We start from the raw sequence: 25,070 nt of genomic DNA on the forward strand, positions 1-25,070 counted from the left end.
GCTGCATATGAGAATGTAGTGCACAGCACTCTGCGATTTCTCCCATGATCAAATCTTCTGAGAAACAACATGGGTTGGCATAAAAGCTTTGCGGTTTAAAAGCTGATCTCTGTCACCCTTTGCCACAGACTAACTAATGTTAAAGTGTTACTAAACCAATGACAATGGTTTCACTATATCTGGTCTTCCACAGTACACAGAACATGGGAATGTAATTATTTTAGTAAATATAAACTACTAAATACCTTTTCTAATCAGCCGTTAGAGCAGTCTTGTGACTTCTATCAGTGTCTGGTTAAAGTTTGTAGGAGGAGTTTTCATTGTCTTCTGACTGCCCTATGAGGCTGCAGGACCCCTGACCCTCTGACAATCAGTGCTGATTGGCCCTGTGCTGATCACATGTACCCTCCCAAGAAGAAAAAAAACTCTCTAGCAATACACACCATGTGCAGTTTGTCTCCAAGCCTCTGCTCTATCAGGAGATGGTTTGGGTACTGTGGAAAAAAAAGAGGGAAAGAGAAGACAGGCTCAAACAGCCTTTTTATACACTGCAGTGGATTAACCTCTTAAGTTCGGCAGTGAGTATAACAAGCATGCTTTACTGCAGAGGTGCACCAATCTTTTGAAGAGCGAGGGCCACTTAACCACTTTGGTAACCAGTCACAGGCCACAATAAGCGGAGTGGGCGGATGACAGGTCACGGCTACTCTATAGGCCCTCCGATCTGCCCAGATGGAAGGGGACGACTTCCTTTCTGTTTTTCGGATTGGAGATAGGCGAGTGCAAACAAACATCTGCCGCTTTATAGAGGGGAATTGAGGGTCCCATTTGGTCAGACTGCTTTCACACTGATGTGCTGCGGTTTACCCACACCACGGGTTAGCTGAATTTTGCCATAGACTCCCCCTGTAGTAAAAGCCGGCGCTGTAGAGGACGCATCGGCTTATGGGGCTCTGCTCCGCAGCCGCTTTCTTCCTCTACCACCAGCTTTATTCACAACACTGATGCTGCGGTATGGCGAGTCGGCAACCTGCGATCTAGGCTTGCCAACCCGCCATTCCAGAGCAGGAGGTTGCGGGCCACATCAGAGGGCTCCACGGGCCCCTGGTTGGCCACCCCTGCTTTACTGCATATACAGACTGATTTTACTATTGTGGGTTTAGTAACACTTTAAGTCCAGGCTTGTGTGTAAACTGCATACTTATAATGTGTAGTACTGACTACAAGTAAACAGAGAATCCATATTATGCATTGATTTAAAAAATACACGTATGCCTTAAGGATGTCATTGCATTATTACTGTGCAGGCAGCAGAAGACAAACATACCCTGGAATCAAGAGCTGCTAGTATAGATGTCTTTACCCACTGAACCTTATGAACCTTATTCAATTTTTTTTGTCAATATTTGCATACAGTTCAGCTTCCAGAGCCATTTTATCGAAGGTGCGTATGTTAGAATCAGCTCTCACTTTCTCCCTGATATTAAAGGAAGCTCTGGCCACTGAGCGCGCATTGTCTAATACACTCTGCTTGTCCTTGAATATTTGTTCACTGCGCTCAAGCTTCTTTTCTATAGACATCAGCAGCTCCTGTCTCTTCATATCTTCATTTTTCAGGACCTTTTGTCGATTCTCCCTCTGGATTTTCTCTTTTTCCAGTCGGCTTTCTATAGCTTTCCTTGCTTTGTGCTGTACAACTTCATCAGCTATCTGGGACGCATGCTGGAGCCTCCTTTCAGCAGTCCTTGCTAGTTCTTTTAAATGCTCTGCACGCTCCCTTTCTTTACGTTCTGCCACCTGTCTTGCTTTTTGGATTTGCATTTCTTCCCTTTGTGCCCTGCTCTTCAGTTCTTGATTTTTTTTCTCCTGTAATTGTTCTACCTTTTCTTGTGCTTTTTGAAGGTTTTTCTCAAGTGCCCTTCTAAGTTCGTCAGTATCTAATTCCTCTTTTTGGACTATTTCTTGAAGAAGTACCTGGTGCTTAATTTTTTCCATTTTGTTTTGCAGTATTTTATTAACCTGTTGCTGTGACGCTTTCTCTTGTTTCTTCTGCTGAGCAGCAAGTAACTTATCTTGTGATAATTCCTCATTGGGTTGTTTGGATTTTGTGCTTTGTTCCTGGTGGGCCTTCTTTTGCTTTCCTTCCTTTTTACCTTTGTCTGACTCTACTTTGTTGTGCTTTTCTAACTCTGAACCTTGCTCCCTTAGGTGTGCTTCATGGAGCAAACTCTTACTTTGGTTTATGGCTGCCAAATTAAGGTCCTCCATTGAGATTTTGCCACGTCTACTCTTGATTTGGGACTCCAGCATCTTTTGCCCCTGTAGTATAGCTTTATACCTGTCTCTCTCCTCTTGCTCCTTCCGCAGGTCTGACGTCCTTCTCTGGGTTTCCCATTGGAGGTGTGCCCAGTAGCGCTGTTCATTTCTAATGTTTTCCTCTTCATGTCTGGCAATCATGATTGCTGCAATTTTTTTGTCTCGCTGAGGCAATTCTTGGATGCCTTTCTTCTTCACCTCTTTGACCATCTTCTCAACCTTCTTTGTTGTTTGTGGTGAGTGACTAAGATCTCCCAGACTGAAGCTTCTGCCTAAAAGAGAATTTACTGCATCAAGTGTTCTGGATTTTGGTATGAACTGTGTGGTTCTGCCTCTGGGGCTGTCGCCACTATAGGATGAGGTTATAGATTCTGAAGAAGTCCTACCTGAGGAACCATCTCTCATCTTCTGAAGAGAGTCCAGAGATTGACTTTTAGTCTTTCTTGAGGGTGCATTAGTGCCTGAATCACCACTGCCATGGTATTCTTTAGACTGGGTGGTACTGCATTTCTTTGTCGCGGATACTAGTACTTGCTGCTTTTTGGAAGGAGGCGGCTTGGATCTTTGGGTGCCTTTAGAAGGAAGGGATTTAGATCTTTCAGAATCAGAGAGTGGTGTATTGCTCCTCTGCGTACCTGTATTAATAGGAGAGTCGTATCTCTTAGGCACAATAGGTCCTAAAGATTCAGCTCGAGAGGGTGCTTTTGAGCTTGATGGGGAACCTAGACTGCTGCTCATTACCAAAGGCAGAATTCTCCTCTTTTCTTGGCGCATAATTCGTTCCCTCTCTTCCCTGCACATTTTCAGCTTTCTCTGTCTTTCTATCTCATATACCTCACAAAGACCAGTAGCAACCCGCATGGATCGTCCTGGAGCTTCTCTGACTAAATCAGAGAGGCTTCTTGCTAATAGTTCTACTGGTTTCACCATACATCGAGCACAGGCCTCCAGAGAACGGGGACTGGTCAACACATAACGACTTCCCTCTGCTTCTTGGCACTCAAAGTTATAAAGGTCCAGATGCAACATGGGAGAGTGCTCTCTCTGTCTCACAGGTGCCCCCCTCGAGGCTTCCTCCCCATCTGTATCATCTGTGAGTTCAGCCATCTTCATAGCTGGTGGAAAGAAAATAGATTAGTGTTTCTGACTTGACCAACATTTACATAAATAATGTTACACATAAGAAACAGGCTGTGTATAGCAATCATACTGCTCCAAAACTAGAAATGGATTGGTATATGAAAAGTAAAGCTTTGTATTTAATTTTATCTTTTTTTTGTACACATACAATAGATTGCAATGCAGGCCACTGATCCAAATGATGTCAGCTTTTTATGGTCCAAATTCAACTTTTTACTACATGCCTACTGTAGTATAAGTAACATGCTTACAAAACTACTATTTTTAGTATTGGAATACAAACATATACCAGCCAACAGATTACCATAGGTTGAGAACCAGTGTAGGGGGACACTTTTTTTCCCGGCCATTGATTTTCTTTCAAATTTATAAAAACTTAAAAATTTGATTTTTCATGCATCGAAAAAGCAAACACAAATGTTAGGCCTCGTACACACGACCGAACATGTCCGCTGAAACTGGTCCGTCGGACCAGTTCCTGCGGACATGTTCGGGCCGACCGGACAATTTTCCGGCCGGGCAGGTTTCCAGCGGACAACTGTTTCTTAGCATGCTAAGAAACATGTCCGCTGGAACCATGTCCGCCGGACATGTCCGATGGTCAGTATGACTCATCGGACATGTCCGCTGACCCGAGAACCCGCGCATGACGTCGAAGTGATTCGACGCATGCGTGGAAGCATTGAACTTCCGGGTTCGCGCACATCGCAGCGTCATCGTCGCCGTCACCGCGTATTGTGTCCGCGGGGATTTTGGTTTGATGGTGTGTACAACCATCAGACCAAAATCTCCGAGCGGACATGTCCGATGAAAACGGTCCGCGGACCGTTTTTATCGGACAGGTCCGCTCGTCTATATGCGGCCTTAAAAAAAAAAGAAAAAAAACTTTTGTAATACAGAGTTTATAAAAAACATTCATAAAACAACATGGCTGATAAAATGAACGGCCTAATATTAGCCAGTAACACCCATATTATTATAACCACCTAACACTACACCTGTCACCAAATCTATATCAAATACAGTCAAACTTTGGTAAATTGTTACATGTGGAGTTTCGGTTTTGAGTTAAAGTGGAACTATAAGCCAAATTTTTTCGTTTTGGATAAAGCAAGGGAGGGTTATAACCCCTGTCAGATTATTTTTTACCATTTGTGTCCCATTGGGGAGATTTCCCATCACTTCCTGTCCCATAGCCAAACATGAAGTGAGAGGAAATCCCTGTAAATTAAAGGAATTTCTTGGGGAACCCCAGGTCACCAGAGATAGTGTCCCCACTGGAGGATTTCCCCTCTATTGCTTTTCTAGGGACAACCCAAAATGTGGGATTTAATTTTAATGATAATGGTAAACAAGACAAATAGAGGGGGCACAGACAGCAATAAAAACTGACAAGCGTTCTAATCCTTATCCACTACACAAAAAAAATTACATACAGTACAGACCAAAAGTTTGGACACACCTTCTCATTCAAAGAGTTTTCTTTATTTTCATGACTATGAAAATTGTAGATTCACACTGAAGGCATCAAAACTATGAATTAACACATGTGGAATTATATATAACAAAAAAGTGTGAAACAACTGAAAATATATTTCATATTCTAGGTTCTTCAAAGTAGCCACCTTTTGCAGCAGACAAATCTCTAGAACTGTTAGGCTTCATTTCCACTGGCGTTTTTACAGCCACTTGTGTTGGCCTTTTTTACAGCTTAAAAACGCCTGTCCATGTTTATTTTGTAAAAAAAAAAAAAAAAAGCGCCGCGGTAGCGTTTTTGAGTGTTTTCGCGTGGTTTTGAGCGTTTTTGAGCGTTTTTTAACGTCTGGCGTTTTTACAGCTCTACTCTGGAGCTTCAGAACGCCCTGGTCCTGCGTTTTTTTTACAGCTCAAAAACGCCTATGCCATTTGAAGCTCAAAAACGCCTATGTGGGCATGATGCCATAGAATAACATGGACAAGCGTTTTTAAGCTGTAAAAAACGCTCAGAAAAGTGGCTGTAAAAACGTCAGTGGAAATGAAGCCTTAAAGGAGTTCTCTGACCTAAAACTTTTAACCCCCGCTGTGCCCGGGCTGTAAAACTATACAAAATAAACTTTCACTTACCTGCCTACGATCCCCCGTTGTTCCGATATCGCCGTCCCGTTCTCCGGTCCCGGTCTCTTCCGCTTCCTGTGTGTCGGTGACTCATAGTGCGCTCAGCCTATCAGCGGCCGCAGCAATGTCCCGTCGCGGCCGCTGATAGGCTGAGCGCACTATGAGTCACCGACACACAGGAAGCGGAAGAGACCGGGACCGGAGAACGGGACGGCGATATCGGAACAACGGGGGATCGTAGGCAGGTAAGTGAAAGTTTATTTTGTATAGTTTTACAGCCCGGGCACAGCGGGGGTTAAAAGTTTTAGGTCAGAGAACTCCTTTAAGGCCCCTTTCAGACGTCCGCTCCGCTCGTCCGTGTATTACAAGTCCGTTAACGGACTTGTAATACATCCCTATGGGATCGCGTCCGTTAGCGGATGGAGCATCCGCTAGCGTCCGCGTCCGTCGGGATCCGGTTTTCGGACGGAAGAAAACCCTATTTTTCTTCCGTCCGGCGGAGCGGAACTGATGCAGACGGACAGACGGTCCGTCTGCATCAGGTTCCCCATAGGGCAGAGCGGAGCTGAGACAGGGCGGTCCCTGCACTGTGTGCGGGGACCGCCCTATCCGCCGACAGCTCAGCGGGGATGCCCGCTGAGCCGACGGAGACACACGGAGCGGACCCAGAAACGGTCCGCTCCATGTGAAAGAGCCCTAAGAGGAGACTGTGTGAATCAGGCCTTTATGGTAGAATATCTACCATCTAGCAGATATTCTACCATGAAGGCCTGATTCACACAGTCTCCTCTTAACAGTTCTAGAGATGTGTCTGCTGCAAAAGGTGGCTACTTTGAAGAACCTAGAATATGAAATATATTTTCAGTTGTTTCACACTTTTTTGTTATGTATAATTCCACATGTGTTAATTCATAGTTTTGATGCCTTCAGTGTGAATCCACAATTTTCATCGTCATGAAAATAAAGAAAACTCTTTGTATGAGAAGGTGTGTCCAAACTTTTGGTCTGTACTGTATATCAAGAAACATTATCATGCATTTTATTCAGTCAATACATGCAGCTTATATAGATATAGTCCAAGCACTGACCTACATCACAATCTACCCAATATGGTGAATTATCAGCCCCCCCCCAAAAAAAAAAAAAATTGGTCCATAGGTTGTCAGTAATCCCAATAAACTATGAGAGTAAAAAGCACAAGGAGCGCCAGGAATCCGATACAACAAGGGTTTACACTAAAAAAATAACAATCAAGAATGATGGTTTATGAATCTAAAAGGTAAAACATGTAATGTATCCCTGGGACAGCAAAGTAACTCAGGGTCTTACCCAATTTAGAAATAGACTTTTCACAAAATAATTTCACAAGGATTCCCATAAATCTCAGAATGTTTTCAGCACAATAAATAAATAATTATTCCAAAGGGGCATACCAATCTCTAAGTGGAGATGCCCTAAGACAAATAAATAAATGCATTTAAGTAAAAAAAATGAAAAAAAAAAACACAAAGGTGGTTGGACCTATAATCAGATCCATAAAGGTCTTACCTCATGCATCAACAAGCTTCTACTCTATTTTTCCCCCAGTGATATCACATCCAAGTGGACACAATGACAGCAACAGCAGACTGACCCATTCTGATCAAACTATATATACAAAAAGTAGTGGGTCCAGGTGCAACATGTTCCTCTGAATATCCACTGAATATTAATTGGTTTTGTCTTTTCGTTTTTCACTTTCTTTATTGTGACATTGTAACTATACCCCCTTACTATGTATAATTGGTGTGTCATTTTGGGTTTTTGTACTGTTCATGTCTATGTAGCACCATCCTGGCATAGGATGCTAGGTAGGTTTAGTTTTTGTCTAGATCTGTAATCAAGGGAGCAGTAATAATTTGTTCTGGCCTGTTCAGGGATTCACAGGCTGGGAGTTTGATTGCTTCCCCCTGCCTCTGAAAGAAGCTTCCAGAGCTTAGGGCAAGAGATTCAAATAACCGGACTTAATATTTATCATGCTCCAGCCAATCCCCAGAGAGGAGTGTCCAAAAGGGGGCTGGGAAGACGATAGTCTGAAGCACTGGAGATCTGGGTTCCTTCTCCCAGGAGGGTTCTAGAGCCCAAACCCATGCACTGTGTAGTTGTTCTGGAGGCCTCAGAAGTGTCAGGGCTAAAGGCCTGTATGGACCTTGTTAGAAGCTGATTGCAGGACCTCACTGTGTGACTGTGTAGTGTTCTGGAAATTGCATTGGTTACCAGCAGTTGTGCATTGGTGCAAGGTAACCGGATGAGGGTTAGAGCAGGATTAGCACAATATAACAGCATAATGAGATGGAGGCGTGCGTATATTTACACACACACATATATATATATAGGGGGGATAGATTACAACCAAAGTTACTTTGTTGAGTGATGAAGGAAGTCAAGTACATTTGATGTTAAATGACCAATGTTAAAGCGGATGTTCCACCCCAAAAATATATTAAAAGCCAGCAGCTACAAATACTGCAGCTGCTGACTTTTAATATAAGGACACTTACCTGTCCTGGAGTCCAGCGCCGTCCGCAGCAGGGCACGAGCGATCGCTCGTCACCCTGCTGCTCCCCCCTCCATCCACGGTGAGGGAACCAGGAAGTGAAGCGCTGCGGCTTCACTGCCCGGTTCCCTACGGCGCATGCGCGAGTCGCGCCGCGCCCGCCGATTGGCTCCCGCTGTGTGCTGGGAGCCGAGTGTTCCCAGCACACAACGGGGGGGGTGACGGGAAGTGACGGAATGCCCGTCTTTTGCCCGTGAATGCCGGGCCGGAAGTGGGTGCAAATACCTGTCTTTAGACAGGTATCTGCACCCCCCTCCCCCCTGAAAGGTGTCAAATGTGACACCGGAGGGGGGGAGGGTTCCGATCAGCGGGACTCCACTTTAGGGTGGAGAACCGCTTTAAGTACATTTGGTGTTGAATGGAAACTGTTAGGTACATTTTGATGTAGTTGTGAAAACAAAACATATTTGATTACATTTCTTAATTTCTTAATTTCTTAATTTCATTTCCTGATCCTAGGTGGTTCAACTTCCTGTTCTAAGACCCCATTGCCTCCTGGAAAATGATGACACTCATTTCCCAGGAGTCTCTGGGCATTACTGTGCCTAAATATCGCCCAGCATGCACCTCTCCCTGAAAACCAGGAAGAAAAAGGAACTGGGCTTCACATGCCCACACATATGATGGATACGACCACAACATGAGCTGGAGGATATAAGGCAAGTGTTTGCAATGATTTCTGGAATGATTGGGGAGCTTTTAATATATTTTAGGGACTATTTATTGTGAATAATTTTAGCTTGCAAAAAAAAATAAAAAATTATGCCTGGAACCCCGCTTTAACTTTAAAACATTTTTCTATCTAACAAATCTGCCCCTGGTAACTAACCAGTCTTTTCTGCATTATTTGATCTTTTTAGGAGCACAAGATCTCAGGGCCTCTGTGTCAATTCTGAGTTCTCCCACCCCACTCATTACCAGAGCAAACAAGTTCTGAAAGAAGTGGTCTACTAGTCAGTTATGTAATAGGAAGTGTTGTACTAGCAAAAATGATCATATAGATAACAATCTTGGCTTTTTTTCAGTGGAAATCCAGTTCCGGCACCTCCAGGACTGAATGTATGTAATGGCAAGGGGTGCTAGGGGATGCTGGAGGGTCTATCCATGCCAGCCATTGAGGGATCTATTGTCACTAGGGAGATCTATTGTTGCGGGAGGGGGGTCTGATGTTGCTGGGGAGGTCTATTGTTACTGGTGGGGGATCTATTGTTGCTAGGGGGTAGGTTTTAGGTTGTTGGGGGTTAGTTGTTGCTGGGAGTAATCTGCTGTTGAGGAAGGGGTCTATTATTGTTGACTGCTGGAGGGTCTATTGATGCTGGCTGTGGGGAGATTTGTTTTCTGCCTGGAGTCTATTTTTGCTGGGGGGGGGGGGGGGGGATATTATGTTGCAAGTGGTTTATTGTTGCTGGGGGGGGGTCTATTGTTGGTGGCTGTAGGGGATCTATTTTAGTGCTTTTCTTGTTATCATTAACAAATTCCATACAAATAGCTTAAAACCACAAATTTTACTTAGTTCTGTATTCTCTAAAAGGGGCAGTACTGGGAGGAACCAAGCAAATGTGCTCGGAGGTGGGTAGGGGGCAGAGACAAAGGTTGACTTGAAAAGGGGGAGTCCCTGAACCTAGTCAATGAGAAAAAAAAAAAAAAATTGATTAATTAATGATTTTTTATTATTCCATAATTCGTATTGTTCCTGCACACATTTACTCTATAACCCTAAGGCCTCGTACACACGACCGAACATGTCTGCTGAAACTGGTCCGTGGACCAGTTTCAGTAGACATGTTCGGTCGTGTGTACGGCCGACCGGACAAATGTCCGGCGGATCGGACAGGTTTCCAGCGGACAAATGTTTGTTAGCATGCTAAGAAACATGTCCACTTGAAGCCTGTCCGTCCGACATGTTCGGTCGTCTGTACAACTTACCGGACATGTCCGCTGGGCCGCCATCCCTCGCATGCGTCGAAGTGATTCGACGCATGCGTGGAAGCATTGACCTTCCAGGGTCGCGCACGTCGCTGCGTCATCGTCGCGACACGTCACCGCGTTTGTTTTCCGCGGGGATTTTGGTCTGATGGTGTGTACAGCCATCAGACCAAAATCCGGCAGTGGACATGTCCGATGAAAATGGTCCGCGGACCGTTTTCATCGGACAGATCCGCTGGTGTGTACGAGGCCTAATAGAAATTCTTTTAAATGCTGGCTTTTCACAAACCTCAGCTGTCTCATCAGTTTAGCTTAGGAGATACTTTGAGATTTGTTTACATCCTTTGGGAACACTTTAAGGCCTACAGGGTTTGTTTCAGAGTGTTGGCCAGGCTGCTCCAAAAGCTGTAAAGGTGATATATCTACTACCAGATGACTAGCAAAGACTCCGCACAGGGTTCGGGTCAGCGGGAACTTCTACACCTGCAACCCATAATGATACAGTACTGGATTGGTTTTATCAGGGCTTTTTTTGCAGGGGGAACTTGGGGGAACTCAGTTCCACCACCTTTGGCTCAGACCCTTTGGTGCCCACTCATCACAATCACTTGTAAACACAGAAGTCTGGTTTCTGTGTTTACAAGTGACAGCTCTGCACTCTGTGTGTAACCCCCCCTGAACTCTGCACTCTGTATGTAATGCAATCCTGGTATTTAATGCCCCTTTAAGACCCTTCTACCGTTTGTGTAATCTGAACCGGGTCGTGGTTGAGTTCCTGCACCTATTTTATGAGAAAAAAAGCTCTGGGTTTGATCCTCAGAGGCACACAGATTTCTTATATATCTTATATTGGTTTCTCCCTGTTGTGTACCAGTATGGGAGCCCTAGTCTGATGCCCCGTACACACGATCGGAATTTCCGTCGGGATAAACTCAGATGGATTTTTCTGACGGAATTCTGTTCAAGCCGACTTGCATACACACTGTAACACAAATTCCGACCGTCCGAAACGCGGTGACGTACAACACTACAAAAAATTAAGTTCAATGCTTCCGAGCATGCGTCGACTTGATTCTGAGCATGCATGTTTTTTTTCTCCGTCGGAGTTCCATACAGACGAACAGAATTTACGATAGAAATTTTTATTCATCAGAAAAAAAGAGAACATGTTCTCTTTCTAAGTTCGTCGGAATTTCCGATAGGGCACACACATGGTCGGAATATCAGATGAAAAAATTTCCGTCTGACTTTTTCCATCGGAAATTCCGATCGTGTGTACAAGGCATAAGAGTTTACTATAGTGAATTCCTCCCACCCCTAAGCCCAATAGAAGCTGTGTGAGCTTCTATGGCTATAGTTACACCACTGCCTATCCTGTATCACAAAAAGTTGTTCTTAGATCACCAGTTCCAAACTGAAAGGGTTAGCATGGACTGGCGCACTTCATCAATGCTTGTTTAAAAAACTAAAATGCTGAACCGGTAGGCTATGCTCCCTCTCCGAGAATCTCAGTTTTGACTAAAGTATAAATAAATAATGGTTAAAAGTAGAAATATTTGAAGGTTATTTAAAGGCTCCAGTCTTTCAACTTTACTATGTAAGATGCCATCTATGTGAACAAGTCTTAACTCTTCTCATCAAAATCTCAAAAATCGAAGAATCCCTTATGGATTTAGAAGGGAAATTGAAGGAAAAGGTAAGTGAACCAACAATGCACTAGCTTAAAGAAACCTATCTTTTTATTACAATATTACTGTAGATATATAAAAATAGTAACCACTATATGCTCTTTTCTCCTATTTTTTTGGAGTACAAATATATCACAAACACCTAAAACCACTGACCCAATAAGGACCCATAAAGAATATTGTTACATGTTAACACCTAATGTATTAGTTGGACAGTTTGAGATGCCATGGAGATCCATTGACCTTCTTTAGGTGGGTTTTGCACGCCCAAAGAATTGCTGTTTACACATACCGTATATACCAGAGACTGATGTTGATGCACTTAGAGAATGGAGAATAGTCACTGAATAAAAAAAAAATCACAATAAGCGTATATTTATTGGTTTGCGCAAAAGTTATAGCATCTACAAAGTAGGGGATAGATTTATAGCATTTTTATTATTATTATTTTTTTTTTTTTTACTAGTAATGTCAGCGATCTGCGATTTTTATCGTGACTGCGATATTGTGGCGGACATATCGTACACCTTTGACACATTTTTGGGACCATTCACATTTATATAGCGATCCGTGCTATAAAAATGCACTGATTACTGTGTAAATGTCACTGCCAGGGAAGGTGTTAACACTAGGGGGCAATCAAGGGGTTAAATATGTTACCTAGGGAGTGATTCTAACTGTAAGGGTAGGGGATTCACAAGGGGAGGAGACCGATCAGTGTTTCTCTGTACAAGGAACACACCATCGTTCTCCTCTCCTCTGACAGGAAGTGGATCTGTGTGTTTACACACACAGATCCACAGTCCTGCTCTGTTACTGGGCAATCGCGGCTGCCCGGCGGACATCGCGGCCACCAGGTACACGCATTGGTCCCCAGTGAAGCAGCAGGCGCGCGCGTCCCCTAGTGGGCTGGGAAGGCGAGGATGTCATATGACGCTTCGCCCAGAACAAGAGCCGCACTGCCCAGCCGTCATTTGACGTCCGGCGGGCGGCAAGTGGTTAAACAAGAAATTCATATACGTGACTGGATGGAGATTTTCATTATCAACGAGGACATTAAGATCCAGTGGTCATTTCGTAAACTATTTTGACAAATTTAGGGCTTGTAAGTATCAATATTTTTACAGGTCCATAAGGCCCCTTTCACACCAGCAGACCGATCGGGTCTTCCTGTTCGTTTTTTGGGTGAACTTGTCAGACCACCTATCGGGCAGTGGATGTCAGCGGATATGTGTCCGCTGTCATCCGCCGGGATCTGATCTGATCGAGTCCGCTAAAACCAGACAGATTTGGATACGTTCACCATCCGTCCGGTGGATTGGATCAGATGACAGTCGGATGGAAACAGACATTCAGTCCGTTTCCATCTAACAGCTCCATAGAGAACGACAGGCTGTGTCCATGTCTGCTCTGCATAGAGAAGCAGACACGGGCCTGTCATCTGCCTGCTCAGCGGTGATCAGCAGAGAGATCCCCGCTGAGCAGACGGATCCGCTTGGACGAAATTCGTCCCATGTAAAAGGGGCCTAAAGGGTCAGTGTTTGGTTGTTTCTAACTTTTTGTAGTCAACATAAAATAGGAGAAAAGAGCACACAGCAGTTACATTTTTTGTTTATAGACCTGTAATAACAGGATAGCTCCATGTGGGATACTTACTTTTTTGATATGTTAAAAGCAGAAATACCCAAAGTAGATATACCTGAAAATTTCGAATATTTTCAACGTGCAGGGTTAACAAACTCATTCATGCAAACTAAAAGAAAGAAAAAGTGACAATGATTCTGTACAATAATGATTGCTTTCACAGATCGGGTAATCTTAGGCTGGCTATACATGGTTCAGTTTCCCCCATCCACATCCACCAGTGAGGTTAATAGAGGAATCCTTCCCACTTCGCTATTGTATTCTGACAGTGGGGACTTCTTCGGTGTCAGAATACATTGATCAGCTCAGCCGATTGGCTACAGCACAGGTGGAAATTACCCAACAAGCCATCATTAGATCAACTTCTCTGTAATGGGAACGGCCACAGATGGATCAAAATGCATCCGATCGTGGCTGAACAGCCAAATTATAAAATAAAGAACTTTAAAGTAGTAAAGGTTCATTTTTTCTAAAACAATAAACATGGTGTACTTACATGCTCTATGCAATGGAGTTGCACAGAGTGGCCTCGAACCTCCTCTTCTGGGGTCCCTCGCCAGGACTCTTGGCTCTTCCTCTTCTGTGTCTGCAACCACCATAGCGAGCTGTTTACTATGGGGGCAGATGTGTGGGCTCACTCCCAAGCTGGGCTGTGTGCATCCATAGACACACACAGAGCAGATCCCCCCCCCCCCACTGCCCACAGGCTTTCATTGACAGCAGCAGGAGTCAATGGTTCTGTTCTGTGAATGCAAGTTGAGGTGAGAGTGCTGCTACATATGGGCACAGTGCTGAACTGGAAAAGGACTAAGGTACAGTAAGTGTTTAGGGCAGTGAGGGGGCAATACTGCTACGGGGAAATTTTTTACCTTAATGCAGGAAATGCATTAAGGTAAACATGTCTTGGCTTTAGAACTTCTTTAAAGTGAATCTGTCAGCAATTTAAACATTTAAGTTTAAAATTCCTACCACAACTACAAGATGACAGCCGATCACCAGAAAATCCTGTAAACAAAATGTTGTTTTGTTACCAGAAATACAACTTTACTGACTTCAGCATTAAAGTAACACTAAAGTTTTTTTTTTTTTAAATAACAAACTTATACTTACCTGCTCAGTGAAGTGGTTTTGCACACAGCAGCGCCAATCCTCTTGTTTCACCTCGCTGGCTCTCCTGTCTCCTCTCCCTTGAGCAGTGCCCCCAGAGAAAGCTGCTTGCCCTGGGGGCACCGATACATGCTTGCTCCCGAGCCACTGTCCTATGTGTCCATAAAACACATAGAACCATGGCTTGGCCTGCTCCCCTTCTCTCCCCCCACTGCGATTGATCCAATGGGCTCCCGCTGCTGTATCAGCCAATGAGGAGGTAGAGTCTCCATCTAGCCCAGGCTATTGTGAACATCGCTGAATCAGAGGAGGCTAAGGGAAGGATTTGGGGGCCGGGGGGGGGGGGGGGGCACTGCATACTGAAGGTTTTTGTCTTTATGCATAGAATGCATGAAGGTAAAACACCTTCAGCCTTTAGAACCACTTTATGTTCTGCCATGTGCCACCTGCCCATCCAATGTGAGCAGATTATTGGCCACAAAGGGCACTCAGATGGGCAGGTAATTGGTCCATCTGAACCTAGTTCTCAAGTGGTAGAAGTCAGATCTCAAGTAACACAATGAAACTAGTTTCAGAGAGACACAGGGGAATTCTTTACTAAAATATAATAGCAGGTGTCTTGTTTAGTCTAGTTTTTTTGTTTCCCCAAATGGGTTCCTTTAAAGCGGAGGTTCACCCAAATAGCATGTATATAAGATCATATTCTTTATACTTCCACCATGTACAGTATGCCCTTTTTTTTGGCTCTACATACCTTATAATGGCTATTTTCCACCCAGCTTCCAGGTACTGACTCCCGCGGGAGTAGGCGTTTCTATGCAGAAGCGCAATGTCACCTGGGACTTCGCCCAGATGATTGACGTCCTTGAGAAAAAGTTCCCCCCCGCACCCGCCTATTGCGCAGGCGCGTCACGAGAGTCACAGAGTTTCCGAAAGTAGCCGAACTGCGAGTCAGCTCTATACGGCGCCTGCGCAGTCAGCTCTACACGTCTTCTAGTCGGTGCGCAGACGCCGTGTAGAGCTGATTCGCAGTTCGGCTACTTTCGGAAGCTCCGTGACTCTCGTGACACGCCTACGCAATAGGCGGGCGCGGGGGGGAACTTTTTCTCAAAGATGTGAATCATCTGGGCCCAGGTGACATTGCGCCTCTGCATAGAAACGCCTACTCCCGCGGGAGTCAGTACCCGGATGCCGGGTGGAAAATAGCCATAATTAGGTATGTAGAGCCAAAATAGAAAAAAAAAAAGGGCTTACTGTACATGGTGGAAGTATAAAGAATATGATCTTATATACATGTTATTTGGGTGAACCTCCGCTTTAAGCTAGTGCATTGTTGGTTCACTTACCTTTTCCTACGATTTCCCTTCTAAATGTTTTTTTTTCTTTGTCTGATTTTCTCACTTCCTGTTCCTCCTCAGTACGCTTTCCCCCATCATCAGAGCTGTTCAAGCTGGGGGTTAGTCAGTCAGAACAGCTTACTGAGGAGGAACAGGAAGTGAGAAATTCAGACAAAGAAAAAAATAACATTTAGAAGGGAAATCGAAAGAAAAGGTAAGTGAACCAACAATGCACTAGCTTAAAGGAACCTATTTAGAAAATAAAAAACAAACCTTTACAACCCCTTTAAAAGTAGTTCACAGGTTCACTTTAAAGCATAACTTTACCCTTCTGTCCAAATTGATTGTGCAAACAGTAGAGATATAATTAACTTTACAAAACATTTTCATGACAAGTTTTATGTTTGTAGAACTTTTTAGTGGGAAATGTTCAGATCTAATGTGTTGCTGTTGGCTGGGTTATGCCTATAGTTGTCCACAGTTGACAACATTGCATCTAATGTATCAAAGTGTCCAACTAGGAACTGTTTTAGGTCCCAACATCCATAAACCAGATGCAAATTTACAGATTCCAATAATTTTATGTATTGACTTTGTGGTTGTGGGTACTTATCATTGGCACCTTGACAGATGACATCCCCAGTGTTTCCAGTTTCTCCACTTCAATAAAAATATCTGAACATTTCACACTGAGCAACATAAGAAATGAATTCTTCGTATTAATGTAATTATTTGGCTGACTTTCTCACAAAGGTGTTGAAATTGACTATTGGTTAATACAGTGGTCTCCAAACTGTGGCCCTGGGGCCAGATGCGGCCCTTTGCTAGCCTTTATCCGGCCCTTGAGGCATTATTTCTGTCACCGACACCAACAGGGGGGGGCACGATTCCTACCACTGACACCAACAATAGGGCACTATTCCTCCTGACGACAACTATTTTTCCCCCTAATACCAAAGATGGGACATTGTTTACTCCCACTTGGCACAGTCCGGCCCCCCTAAAGTTTGAAGGACAGTAAACTGGCCCTTTCTTTTGAAAGTTTGGAGACCCCTGGGTTAATAGGACTCCAATTAGTCAATAAACTGTATTAGGACTTGGGCTCAAAAATGTAATAATCTGTCATAATATCTATAAATCAAATAGTCTAATTAAAAAAAAACATATGCATGATTGTTATGAATTCTGGCGGAATAAAAAATAAAAGAAAATAATAAAAAAAAAAAAATTACAACAAGAAATTATAAATCCCATAATAATAATAATAATAATAATAATAATAATAATTATAATAATAATAAAGCTTTACATCAATGAGCAGCAGGTAATAAAATTAACCCTTGGTTATCACCTGATCTGACTCATTTAATTATAAAATAAAAATGTTAGTTTTTGGTTCATACTGTGTCCTCAATCCCAGGTCCATTTTAGCACCTCTGCCAGATGCCTGAATAATCCTGCCTGGCTTAGTGAAAGTAAGAGATCATTCCAGTTGGAAACAAGGAGGAGGGCACAGGGAGCCCATGACTGCTGCTTGAAGTAACCCAACACCAAAAGCAAAAGAACAAATGACTAAAAAAAAAAAAAAAAGCATGCATACAAAAGCCTTACTCAGCTTACATTATCGCTTGCACGATTCGACGCCTTTTAATCACAATGTACTTGGCGGAATGTGTATACTTGGTCGGTGGATAGAGGTTGGACGAGACGGCATCATCTACACAAAGGGCAGGATGTAATAATATGATGCAGGGATGGTGAATCACACAATGCGACATTAGCAGTTACCTTTATCCCCCCTATCCAAGATCAACTGTCGGGCGTGTTAGTAGCCAAGAGATGTTTCAGCACCACAGCAATGGACAGCGAGCGGAGAACAGGGAGAGGCAGCTGGGAAGAACAGCCAGATGGGCAGATGAGGGAGGTGGCGGTACTAGAGAACAGCTGGTGGGAAGATCTGCAGGAGTGGAGGCTTACAGGGAAAAAAATACACAAACACACACCACTAAAGATCAGTAGGGGGGGGGGGAGGAATTCCTAGAACAGCCTTTGTAAAAGGGAGGGAGGAGGAAAAAAATAGCACAGCTAGAAATCACAGTCAGGATGGTAACCAGAGATGGAATATAGGCCTTGGAAATGTAATAAGTTCATTTAATGTTGTAAATTGCATTGCAAAATGGACATTTAATTCAATATATTTTTATACATTTTCTTGCATTTTCGACAAGCATAAGGTTACTGGAAAAAAAAAGGAGGAACACGCTCACCTGAGCAATTGTGTTAATAACAAATGGTATGTAGCACTACCCCTGAAGGTGCTGCTGGTTTAGATTTGGGCCTGCTGTTACCTTACTGTTCCTTGAACTCGTCTCAGGCCCCGTACACACGGCCGAGAAACTCGACAAGCAAAACACATCGTTTTGCTCGTCAAGTTCCTTGTGAAGCTGCCGAGGATCTCGGCGAGCCAAGTTTCCCCGTTGACTAACAAGGAAATAGAGAACATGTTCTCTATTTGGCCCGACGAGATCCTCGTCGGTTTCCTCGGCCGAAAGTGTACACACGGCCGGGTTTCTCGGCAGAATACGGCTCCGATCGAGTTTCTGGCTGAATTCTGCCGAGAAACTCAGTCGTGTGTACGGGGCCTCAGGGGTTCTCCTTGAAGAGGCCTATCATTTCTTGAGGTCAGGACCGTACAAATGACCTATTTTTGGAAAGTAGACAGTCTAAGGTATTTAGTAAGAGGCCAGGTTCACACAGGTACGACAAACGCTCCAACTTTGGGAGCTTGTGTCGCATGATGTTTGAAAATCAATGTTTCCCTATGGGAGCCGTGGAGCCACTTGCCATGTAAATTCGTAATAAACAGGAAATTGTGGGCTTCCGTAGGGGCCAGCTGAAAGATAAATTATCCCTTTACGCTGACGACGCTCTAATATATCTGGGGGATACCGGTGGATCATTGCAAACTCCGATGGCAAATATAATCAATTTCTGTGAATTCTCCGGATTCACTATCAATTGGTCCAAGTCTGTAATTATGCCCCTTGATCCACTTGAATCTCCCCTCCCTGCAGAGGCGTCCCAAATAGCCATTGATAATACCTTTAAATACCTGGGCGTGACAGTATACCTGGACCCAACTGAATACCTGAAACTTAATCTGACTCCTCTGTTGGACAAGCAATGTACCAAATGTCATGGCTGGTGTAGGCTTCTGTTGTCAGTGGTGGAGCGGGTGAACCTGATCAAGATGATCTGGGCACCGCAACAAAGGGGAACTTTAGATCCCGCCCCCCATGTGAATTGGTAATGGGGTAGAGTTCCCCTTAATATTCATACCAGACCCAAAGGGTCTGGTAATGGACTAAGGGGGGAACCCATGCTGTTTTTTTTTCAATGACTTTATTTGTATTGCTGGTTTCATTGGGCCAAATTCACAAAGATCCGGCGTAACTTAATTTTTTGCATTTAAGTTACACTGCCTTAAAATTTCTACCTAAGTGCCCGATCCACAAAGCACTTACCTAGAAATTTTGGGCTGTGTAACTTAAATTCCGCCGGCGCAAGGCGTTCCTATTTTCATCGGGGCGATTCCCATTTAAATTAGGCGCGCTCCCGCGCCGGCCGTACTGCGCATGCTCGTGACGTCATTTTCCCGACATGCATAGCTCGAAATTACGTTACGCCGAGCTTTGTGGATTGCGACGGGTCAATAAAGTTGCGTCAGGAAAAAAAAAAGATACGGCGCGAAAAAAAAAATTAAAAATTAAAAAAAAATCGCGTCGCTGGACAGAAATGTCCTGCATCCTAAGATCCGGCAGTGTAAGTCCCTTACACATGCCGGATCTTCTGCCTAACTATGGAAAACTGATTCTGTGGATCAGTTCCATAGTTAGGAACATGAATACGACGGCGTAACAGCAATTACGCCGTCGTATCCCTTTTGTGGATTTGGCCCATTGTTCTTTGATTGATGATAAGCTTGTAAACTGTTTATAACCAGCAGAATGCTGCCATTAAAGAGAGTACTGTTTGAACATACATACAGCCTGCCTGGTGTGTGTTCTTAATGGGTCTGAACGGCACATAGCTGTAGTTCGGATCCCAGAACCTTGGATGACTGAACCATCAGACGTTGCAATCTGCAATCTGATCCAATAGAAGCAGAGGAGTGTTGGGAGAGCAGAACCGAGTGAGCAAAGGGTCTCGTCACACTGGGACCCGACAATTCATTATAGGCCGCAAGTAGTTTTAAATGACCTTTTTTCCTTTAGAAATGTCATTTTGTGCAGCGACTTTTCTAAGCACGGGAAACATGCGCTACTTTACTGGCATACTATTGTTTATACGAAATTTAAAGGAATACTTTTATTGTTTCACTTTAAGCATTAGAAAAATCACTGCTTCCGAAAAAACTTCAGTTTTTAAAACTTTTTCTTGCATTGATACATATCCCCTGGGGCAGGACCCAGGTCCCCAAACACTTTTTATGACAATAACTTGCATATTAACCTTTAAAATTATCACTTTTGATTTCTCCCATAGACTTTTAAACAGTGTTCCGCAGCTTTTCGAATTTGCCGCTAACACCCCAAATTGTTCGCTGTTCACGAACGGGCGAACAGCCAATGTTCGAATCGAACTCATGTTCGACTCGAACATAAAGCTCATTCCTAGTCATAACTCTAGAGCTCCTCCATGGCACAACAGGTAAAACTGCAGCTGTGGGACTAGGAACATCCCGGGTCGAGGACACCCAGGTACGTGACAACAGCACATTCTGAAAATTCATGTAAGGGGGCAGAATCCACCAGACGAAAAGGCAGAAGTTGAGCATGTGGGTGGCAGTGACTGTGTTTTTTTTTGCTGCAGCAGATGGGGCAGAGAAATTTGCCGGCTATAGTCTACAGCTGGTGGTGTGCTGCTGGCATATGTGCTGCAAGTACCTGGGACACCCTGCGGTATACCATCTTCCCCGTCAGTGGAGGTTGCTGAGCGGGCATGTGGTATAGCGGGGGGCAGACTGAATAAGGAGGAGGAACAGACTGGCTTTCAGATGCTCTTGCAACTGGGCTGAGTAGTGGGAGGTTAAATGCCTTGTCAAGCATGTGGTAGCCAAATGGCTATTGTTTTTGCCATGCTTGATGTGCTTGAGACAAAGATTTCAACTTGCAACAGTGTGATCAGCTGCACATATGCTAAAAAAGGCCAAGACAGCTGAGCTGTGGGAAGTGTGCCGGAATGGAATAGGGTGGCTGCTGTCTACTCTTCCATGATTTTTTTTACCACTACTGTTCCTTTATATTGGCTTTTAAAATGTACAAATGCAGCAATTTATCATTTGGATAAAAGTTTAGCACTGGGAAACACATTTTAGATCGGACCAAAATAAGGGAAAAATTAGGGGGACAGAGGGACATTGCTCCAAATCAGGGACAATCCCTCGAAATCAGGGACAGTTGGGAGCTATGTCATCATCATCCCTTCCATCCTTATTACCACTGGAGACAACTTGGCAATACGCTGCGGCTGGGGGAACATGACTGCCAGTTTGTGTACCTGAGGACTGAACACGTCCACCTTTGCCTGTGGACACAGCCCCTCACAGTGCCATGGGAACATCTGCCTCTCCTTGTTCTATCAGACATGAAGGGGGGGGGGGTGTTTATTGACACAATGGGGGTTATTTATGAAAGTCAAATGCACTTTGCACTACAAGTGCAAACTACAAGTGCAAAGTGCACTTGAAATTGCACTGAAAGTGCACTTGGAAGTGTAGTCACTGTAAATCTGAGGGGTAGATCTGAAATGAAGGGAAGCTCTGCTGATTTTATCATCCAATCATGTGCAAGATAAAATGCTGTTCTTTACTTTCCTTGCATTTACAGCGACTGCACTTTCAAGGGCACTTTCAGTGCACTTTGCACTTGTAGTGCAAAGTGGATTTGCCTTTCGTAAATAACCCCCAATGTAATATAGATGTGGAAATGTTCATGTGGATGCATTTTAATCAATGGAAAGTGGTGTTTGGTGCACTTTAACTTGAGTACTCACTACTACATAGACACACTCTACTGATACACTATATTATACTGCAGTAAAACTGCACTGACACACTGCAATATACTGCTTCAAACGTGCACTAATCTTCAGTTGCATCTTCAGTTTAACGCAGTACATTTCTGTGCAAATGTACTGCGTTAAACTGAAGATAACGCACTGAAATATATGAGTGAGGTAAAAGGTAGAAATGACGCTACATTAATTAATACATAAATATAAAGTGCAATGCTAATAATGTGGGTAGTGGATTTACCCTATTAGTATGAAGTGTAATAAAGTGCACCTGTGCTTAATATGTGAGAAACCATAAGTACAATAGAAAGATCAAATACATGCAATAGTGCACGTTAGTAAAAGTCTTTGTGCTGCGTATGGATTATTGCTTATCCAATCCAAACGTATACATAAAATAAATGACAGAAAAGATATGAAAATAAAAATAATATAAAAAAGTGCTTCGTGCTTTGTGAACGTCTAGTTCTTTATTTCACACAGTGACCACCTCAAACTGTGCTCCTATGTGGCACAGGAGGTTTTTTCCCCAGGGGATACAGAGGAAAACCCCAATAACGAGAGGGGACAACCCTCAAGGATGGCGACAACCTTTCAGGTATCCACCACGAAACCTGGCCTCTTTCTTTGTGAGATGGATTTAGGTCCCCATTATCCCACCAAACATGGCTGCCAGTTACATCTACTAGAGTGTATGGACTTCTGTCCTCAGATCACACCAAACACGGCCGCCGATATACAGGACACAGTGCTGTGATAAAAGGGAGGTGGTTGTGGCGTTCAGGACGCTCCTAGATGACGTCAGGTTGACGAAACCGGTCGAGCGATCCGATAGAACGCCACAACACTTCCGTTTTTGCATGTATATGATATGCTCTGTTGAACCCACTAAATTGTGAGTACTCATTTGACTATATAATAAAAGTTGAACATTTTAAAACGTTATTACACTATTTGGGACCCTTTTTCTCCTCCATATGGGATAATCACTGGGAGCACTACCAGGATCACAGCAGGACGTATTATTGTATTATTGCTGCACAGTGGCACACACTGTGAAGGCTGTAGATCCCAAGAGGGGGTGAAAATCCGGTGAGTGCGGGCCACATAGGAGCACAGTTTGAGGTGGTCACTGTGTGAAATAATGAACTAGACGTTCACAAAGCACGAAGCACTTTTTTATTTTATTTTTATTTTCATATTTTTACTGTCATTTATTTTATGTATACGTTTGGATTGGATAAGCAATAATCCATACGCAGCACCAAAGACTTTTATTAATTTATACGCAGCACAAAGACTTATACTAACGTGTACTATTGCATTTGTATTTGATCTTTCTTTTGTACTTATGGTTTCTCACATATTAAGCACAGGTGCACTTTATTACACTTCATACTAATAGGGTAAATCCACTACCCACATTATTAGCATTGCACTTTATATTTATGTATTAATGTAGCGCCATTTCTACCTTTTACTTCACTCAATCCATTATCTCACTTAGGTGAAATAAATTAAGTAGGGGCAACTGCTTAATTAATTAAGGGTGTCAAAACCCCAAAATCACTCACAGGCAATATTTGTTTCCATTGCGCGGATTCATTCATACCATTTTGCACTGAAATATATGGAGTTAAACTTGCAGTAGCGCACTGAAATATAATGCGTTAAGCATGCACTAACCCACAGAAATGTACTGCGTTAAACAGCACGTAACACACTGCAATATACGGCATTAAACTTGCAGTAACGCACTGAACTATACAGCGTTAAACAGAAGATAAGGTTCTGAAATGTACTGCGTTAAGCGTGCACTAACGAACAGAAATGTACTGCGTTAAACGGCACAAAACGCACTGCAATATACAACGTTAAACCTACAGTAACGTACTGAACTATACAGCTTAAATGGAAGATAATGCACTGAAATATACTGCGATAAGCGTGCACTAACGCACAGAAATGTACTGCGTTAAATGGCACGCAATGCACTGCAATATACAGCATTAAACTTGCAGTAACGTACTGAACTGTACTGCGTTAAACGGAAGATAACACACTGAAATATACGGTGTAAACTTTCAGTAACGCACTGAACTGTACTGTGTTAAACTGAAGATAACGCACTGAAATATAAAGCGTTAAACTTGCAGTAACGCACTGAACTCTACAGTGATAAACTTGCAGTAACGTACTGAAATATACTGCTTTAATCGCTCAGTAACGCACTGAAATATACAGTGTTAAACTTGCAGTAACGCACTTTAACTTTGTTAAATGGAAGATAAGGTTCTGAAATGTACTGCGTTAAGCGTGCACTAATACACAGAAATGTACTGCGTTAAACGGCATGTAACGCTCTGCCATATACGGTGTTAAACTTGCAGTAACGTATTAAACTATACAGCGTTAAATGGAAGATAACGCACTGAAATATACAGAGTTAAAAACTTGCAGTAACGCATTGAACTGTACGAAGTTAAACTTGCAGTGACGCACTAAAATATACTGCATTAAGCGTGGACTAACGAACAGAAATGTACTGCATTAAATGGCACATAACGCACTGAAATATACAGTGTTAAACTTGCAGTAACGCACTGAACTGTACTGTGTTAATCACGCAGTAATGCACAGAAATGTACTGCGTTAAATGGCACATACCACAATGAAATATACAGTGTTAAACTTGCAGTAACGCACTGAACTATACAGCGTTAAACAGAAGATAACGCACTGAAATATTCGGTGTTAAACTTGCAGTAACACACTAAACTGTACTGCACTAAACAGAAGATAATGCACTTAAATATATGGCGTTAAACTTACATTAATGCACTAAATTGTACTGCGTTCAATAGAAGATAATGCACTGAAATATACTGCATTAAGCGTGCACTAATGCACAGAAATGTACTACATTAAATGGCACATAATGCACTGAAATATAACTTGCAGTAACGCACTGAACTGTACGGTGTTAAACAGAAGATAACGCACTGAAATATTCTGCGTTAAACTTGCAGTAACCCAATGAACTATACTGCGTTAAACTTGCAGTGAAGCACTGAAGTATACTGTGTTAAGCGTGCACTAACGCACAGAAATGTACTGCATTAAATGGCACATAACGCACTGAAATAT

The 25,070-nt window shown here is 43.2% G+C and overlaps 1 protein-coding gene across 2 annotated transcripts; it reads right to left on the bottom strand.

Annotated features, from left to right (window-relative positions):
• Window positions 1-1,376: 1,376 nt before the first annotated feature.
• On the bottom strand, window positions 1,377-17,850 carry CCDC177 (coiled-coil domain containing 177). Of its 2 annotated transcripts, none has more exons than XM_040332575.1 (2): window positions 17,637-17,850; window positions 1,377-3,431 (listed from the first exon to the last, which is right to left on the bottom strand). In XM_040332575.1, the coding sequence occupies exon 2, from the start codon at window positions 3,427-3,429 to the stop codon at window positions 1,387-1,389; it is 2,043 nt and encodes a 680-aa protein (XP_040188509.1). In that variant the 5' UTR covers window positions 3,430-3,431; window positions 17,637-17,850; the 3' UTR covers window positions 1,377-1,386. The 2 variants fall into 2 exon arrangements, with proteins under 2 accessions (XP_040188509.1, XP_040188510.1); XM_040332576.1 differs by lacking the exon at window positions 17,637-17,850 and adding an exon at window positions 17,469-17,629.
• Between the last annotated feature and the right edge of the window lie 7,220 nt (window positions 17,851-25,070).

This window comes from Rana temporaria, chromosome 13, assembly GCF_905171775.1.
Source record: "Rana temporaria chromosome 13, aRanTem1.1, whole genome shotgun sequence".
In the NCBI taxonomy this organism is placed as follows: domain Eukaryota; kingdom Metazoa; phylum Chordata; class Amphibia; order Anura; family Ranidae; genus Rana; species Rana temporaria.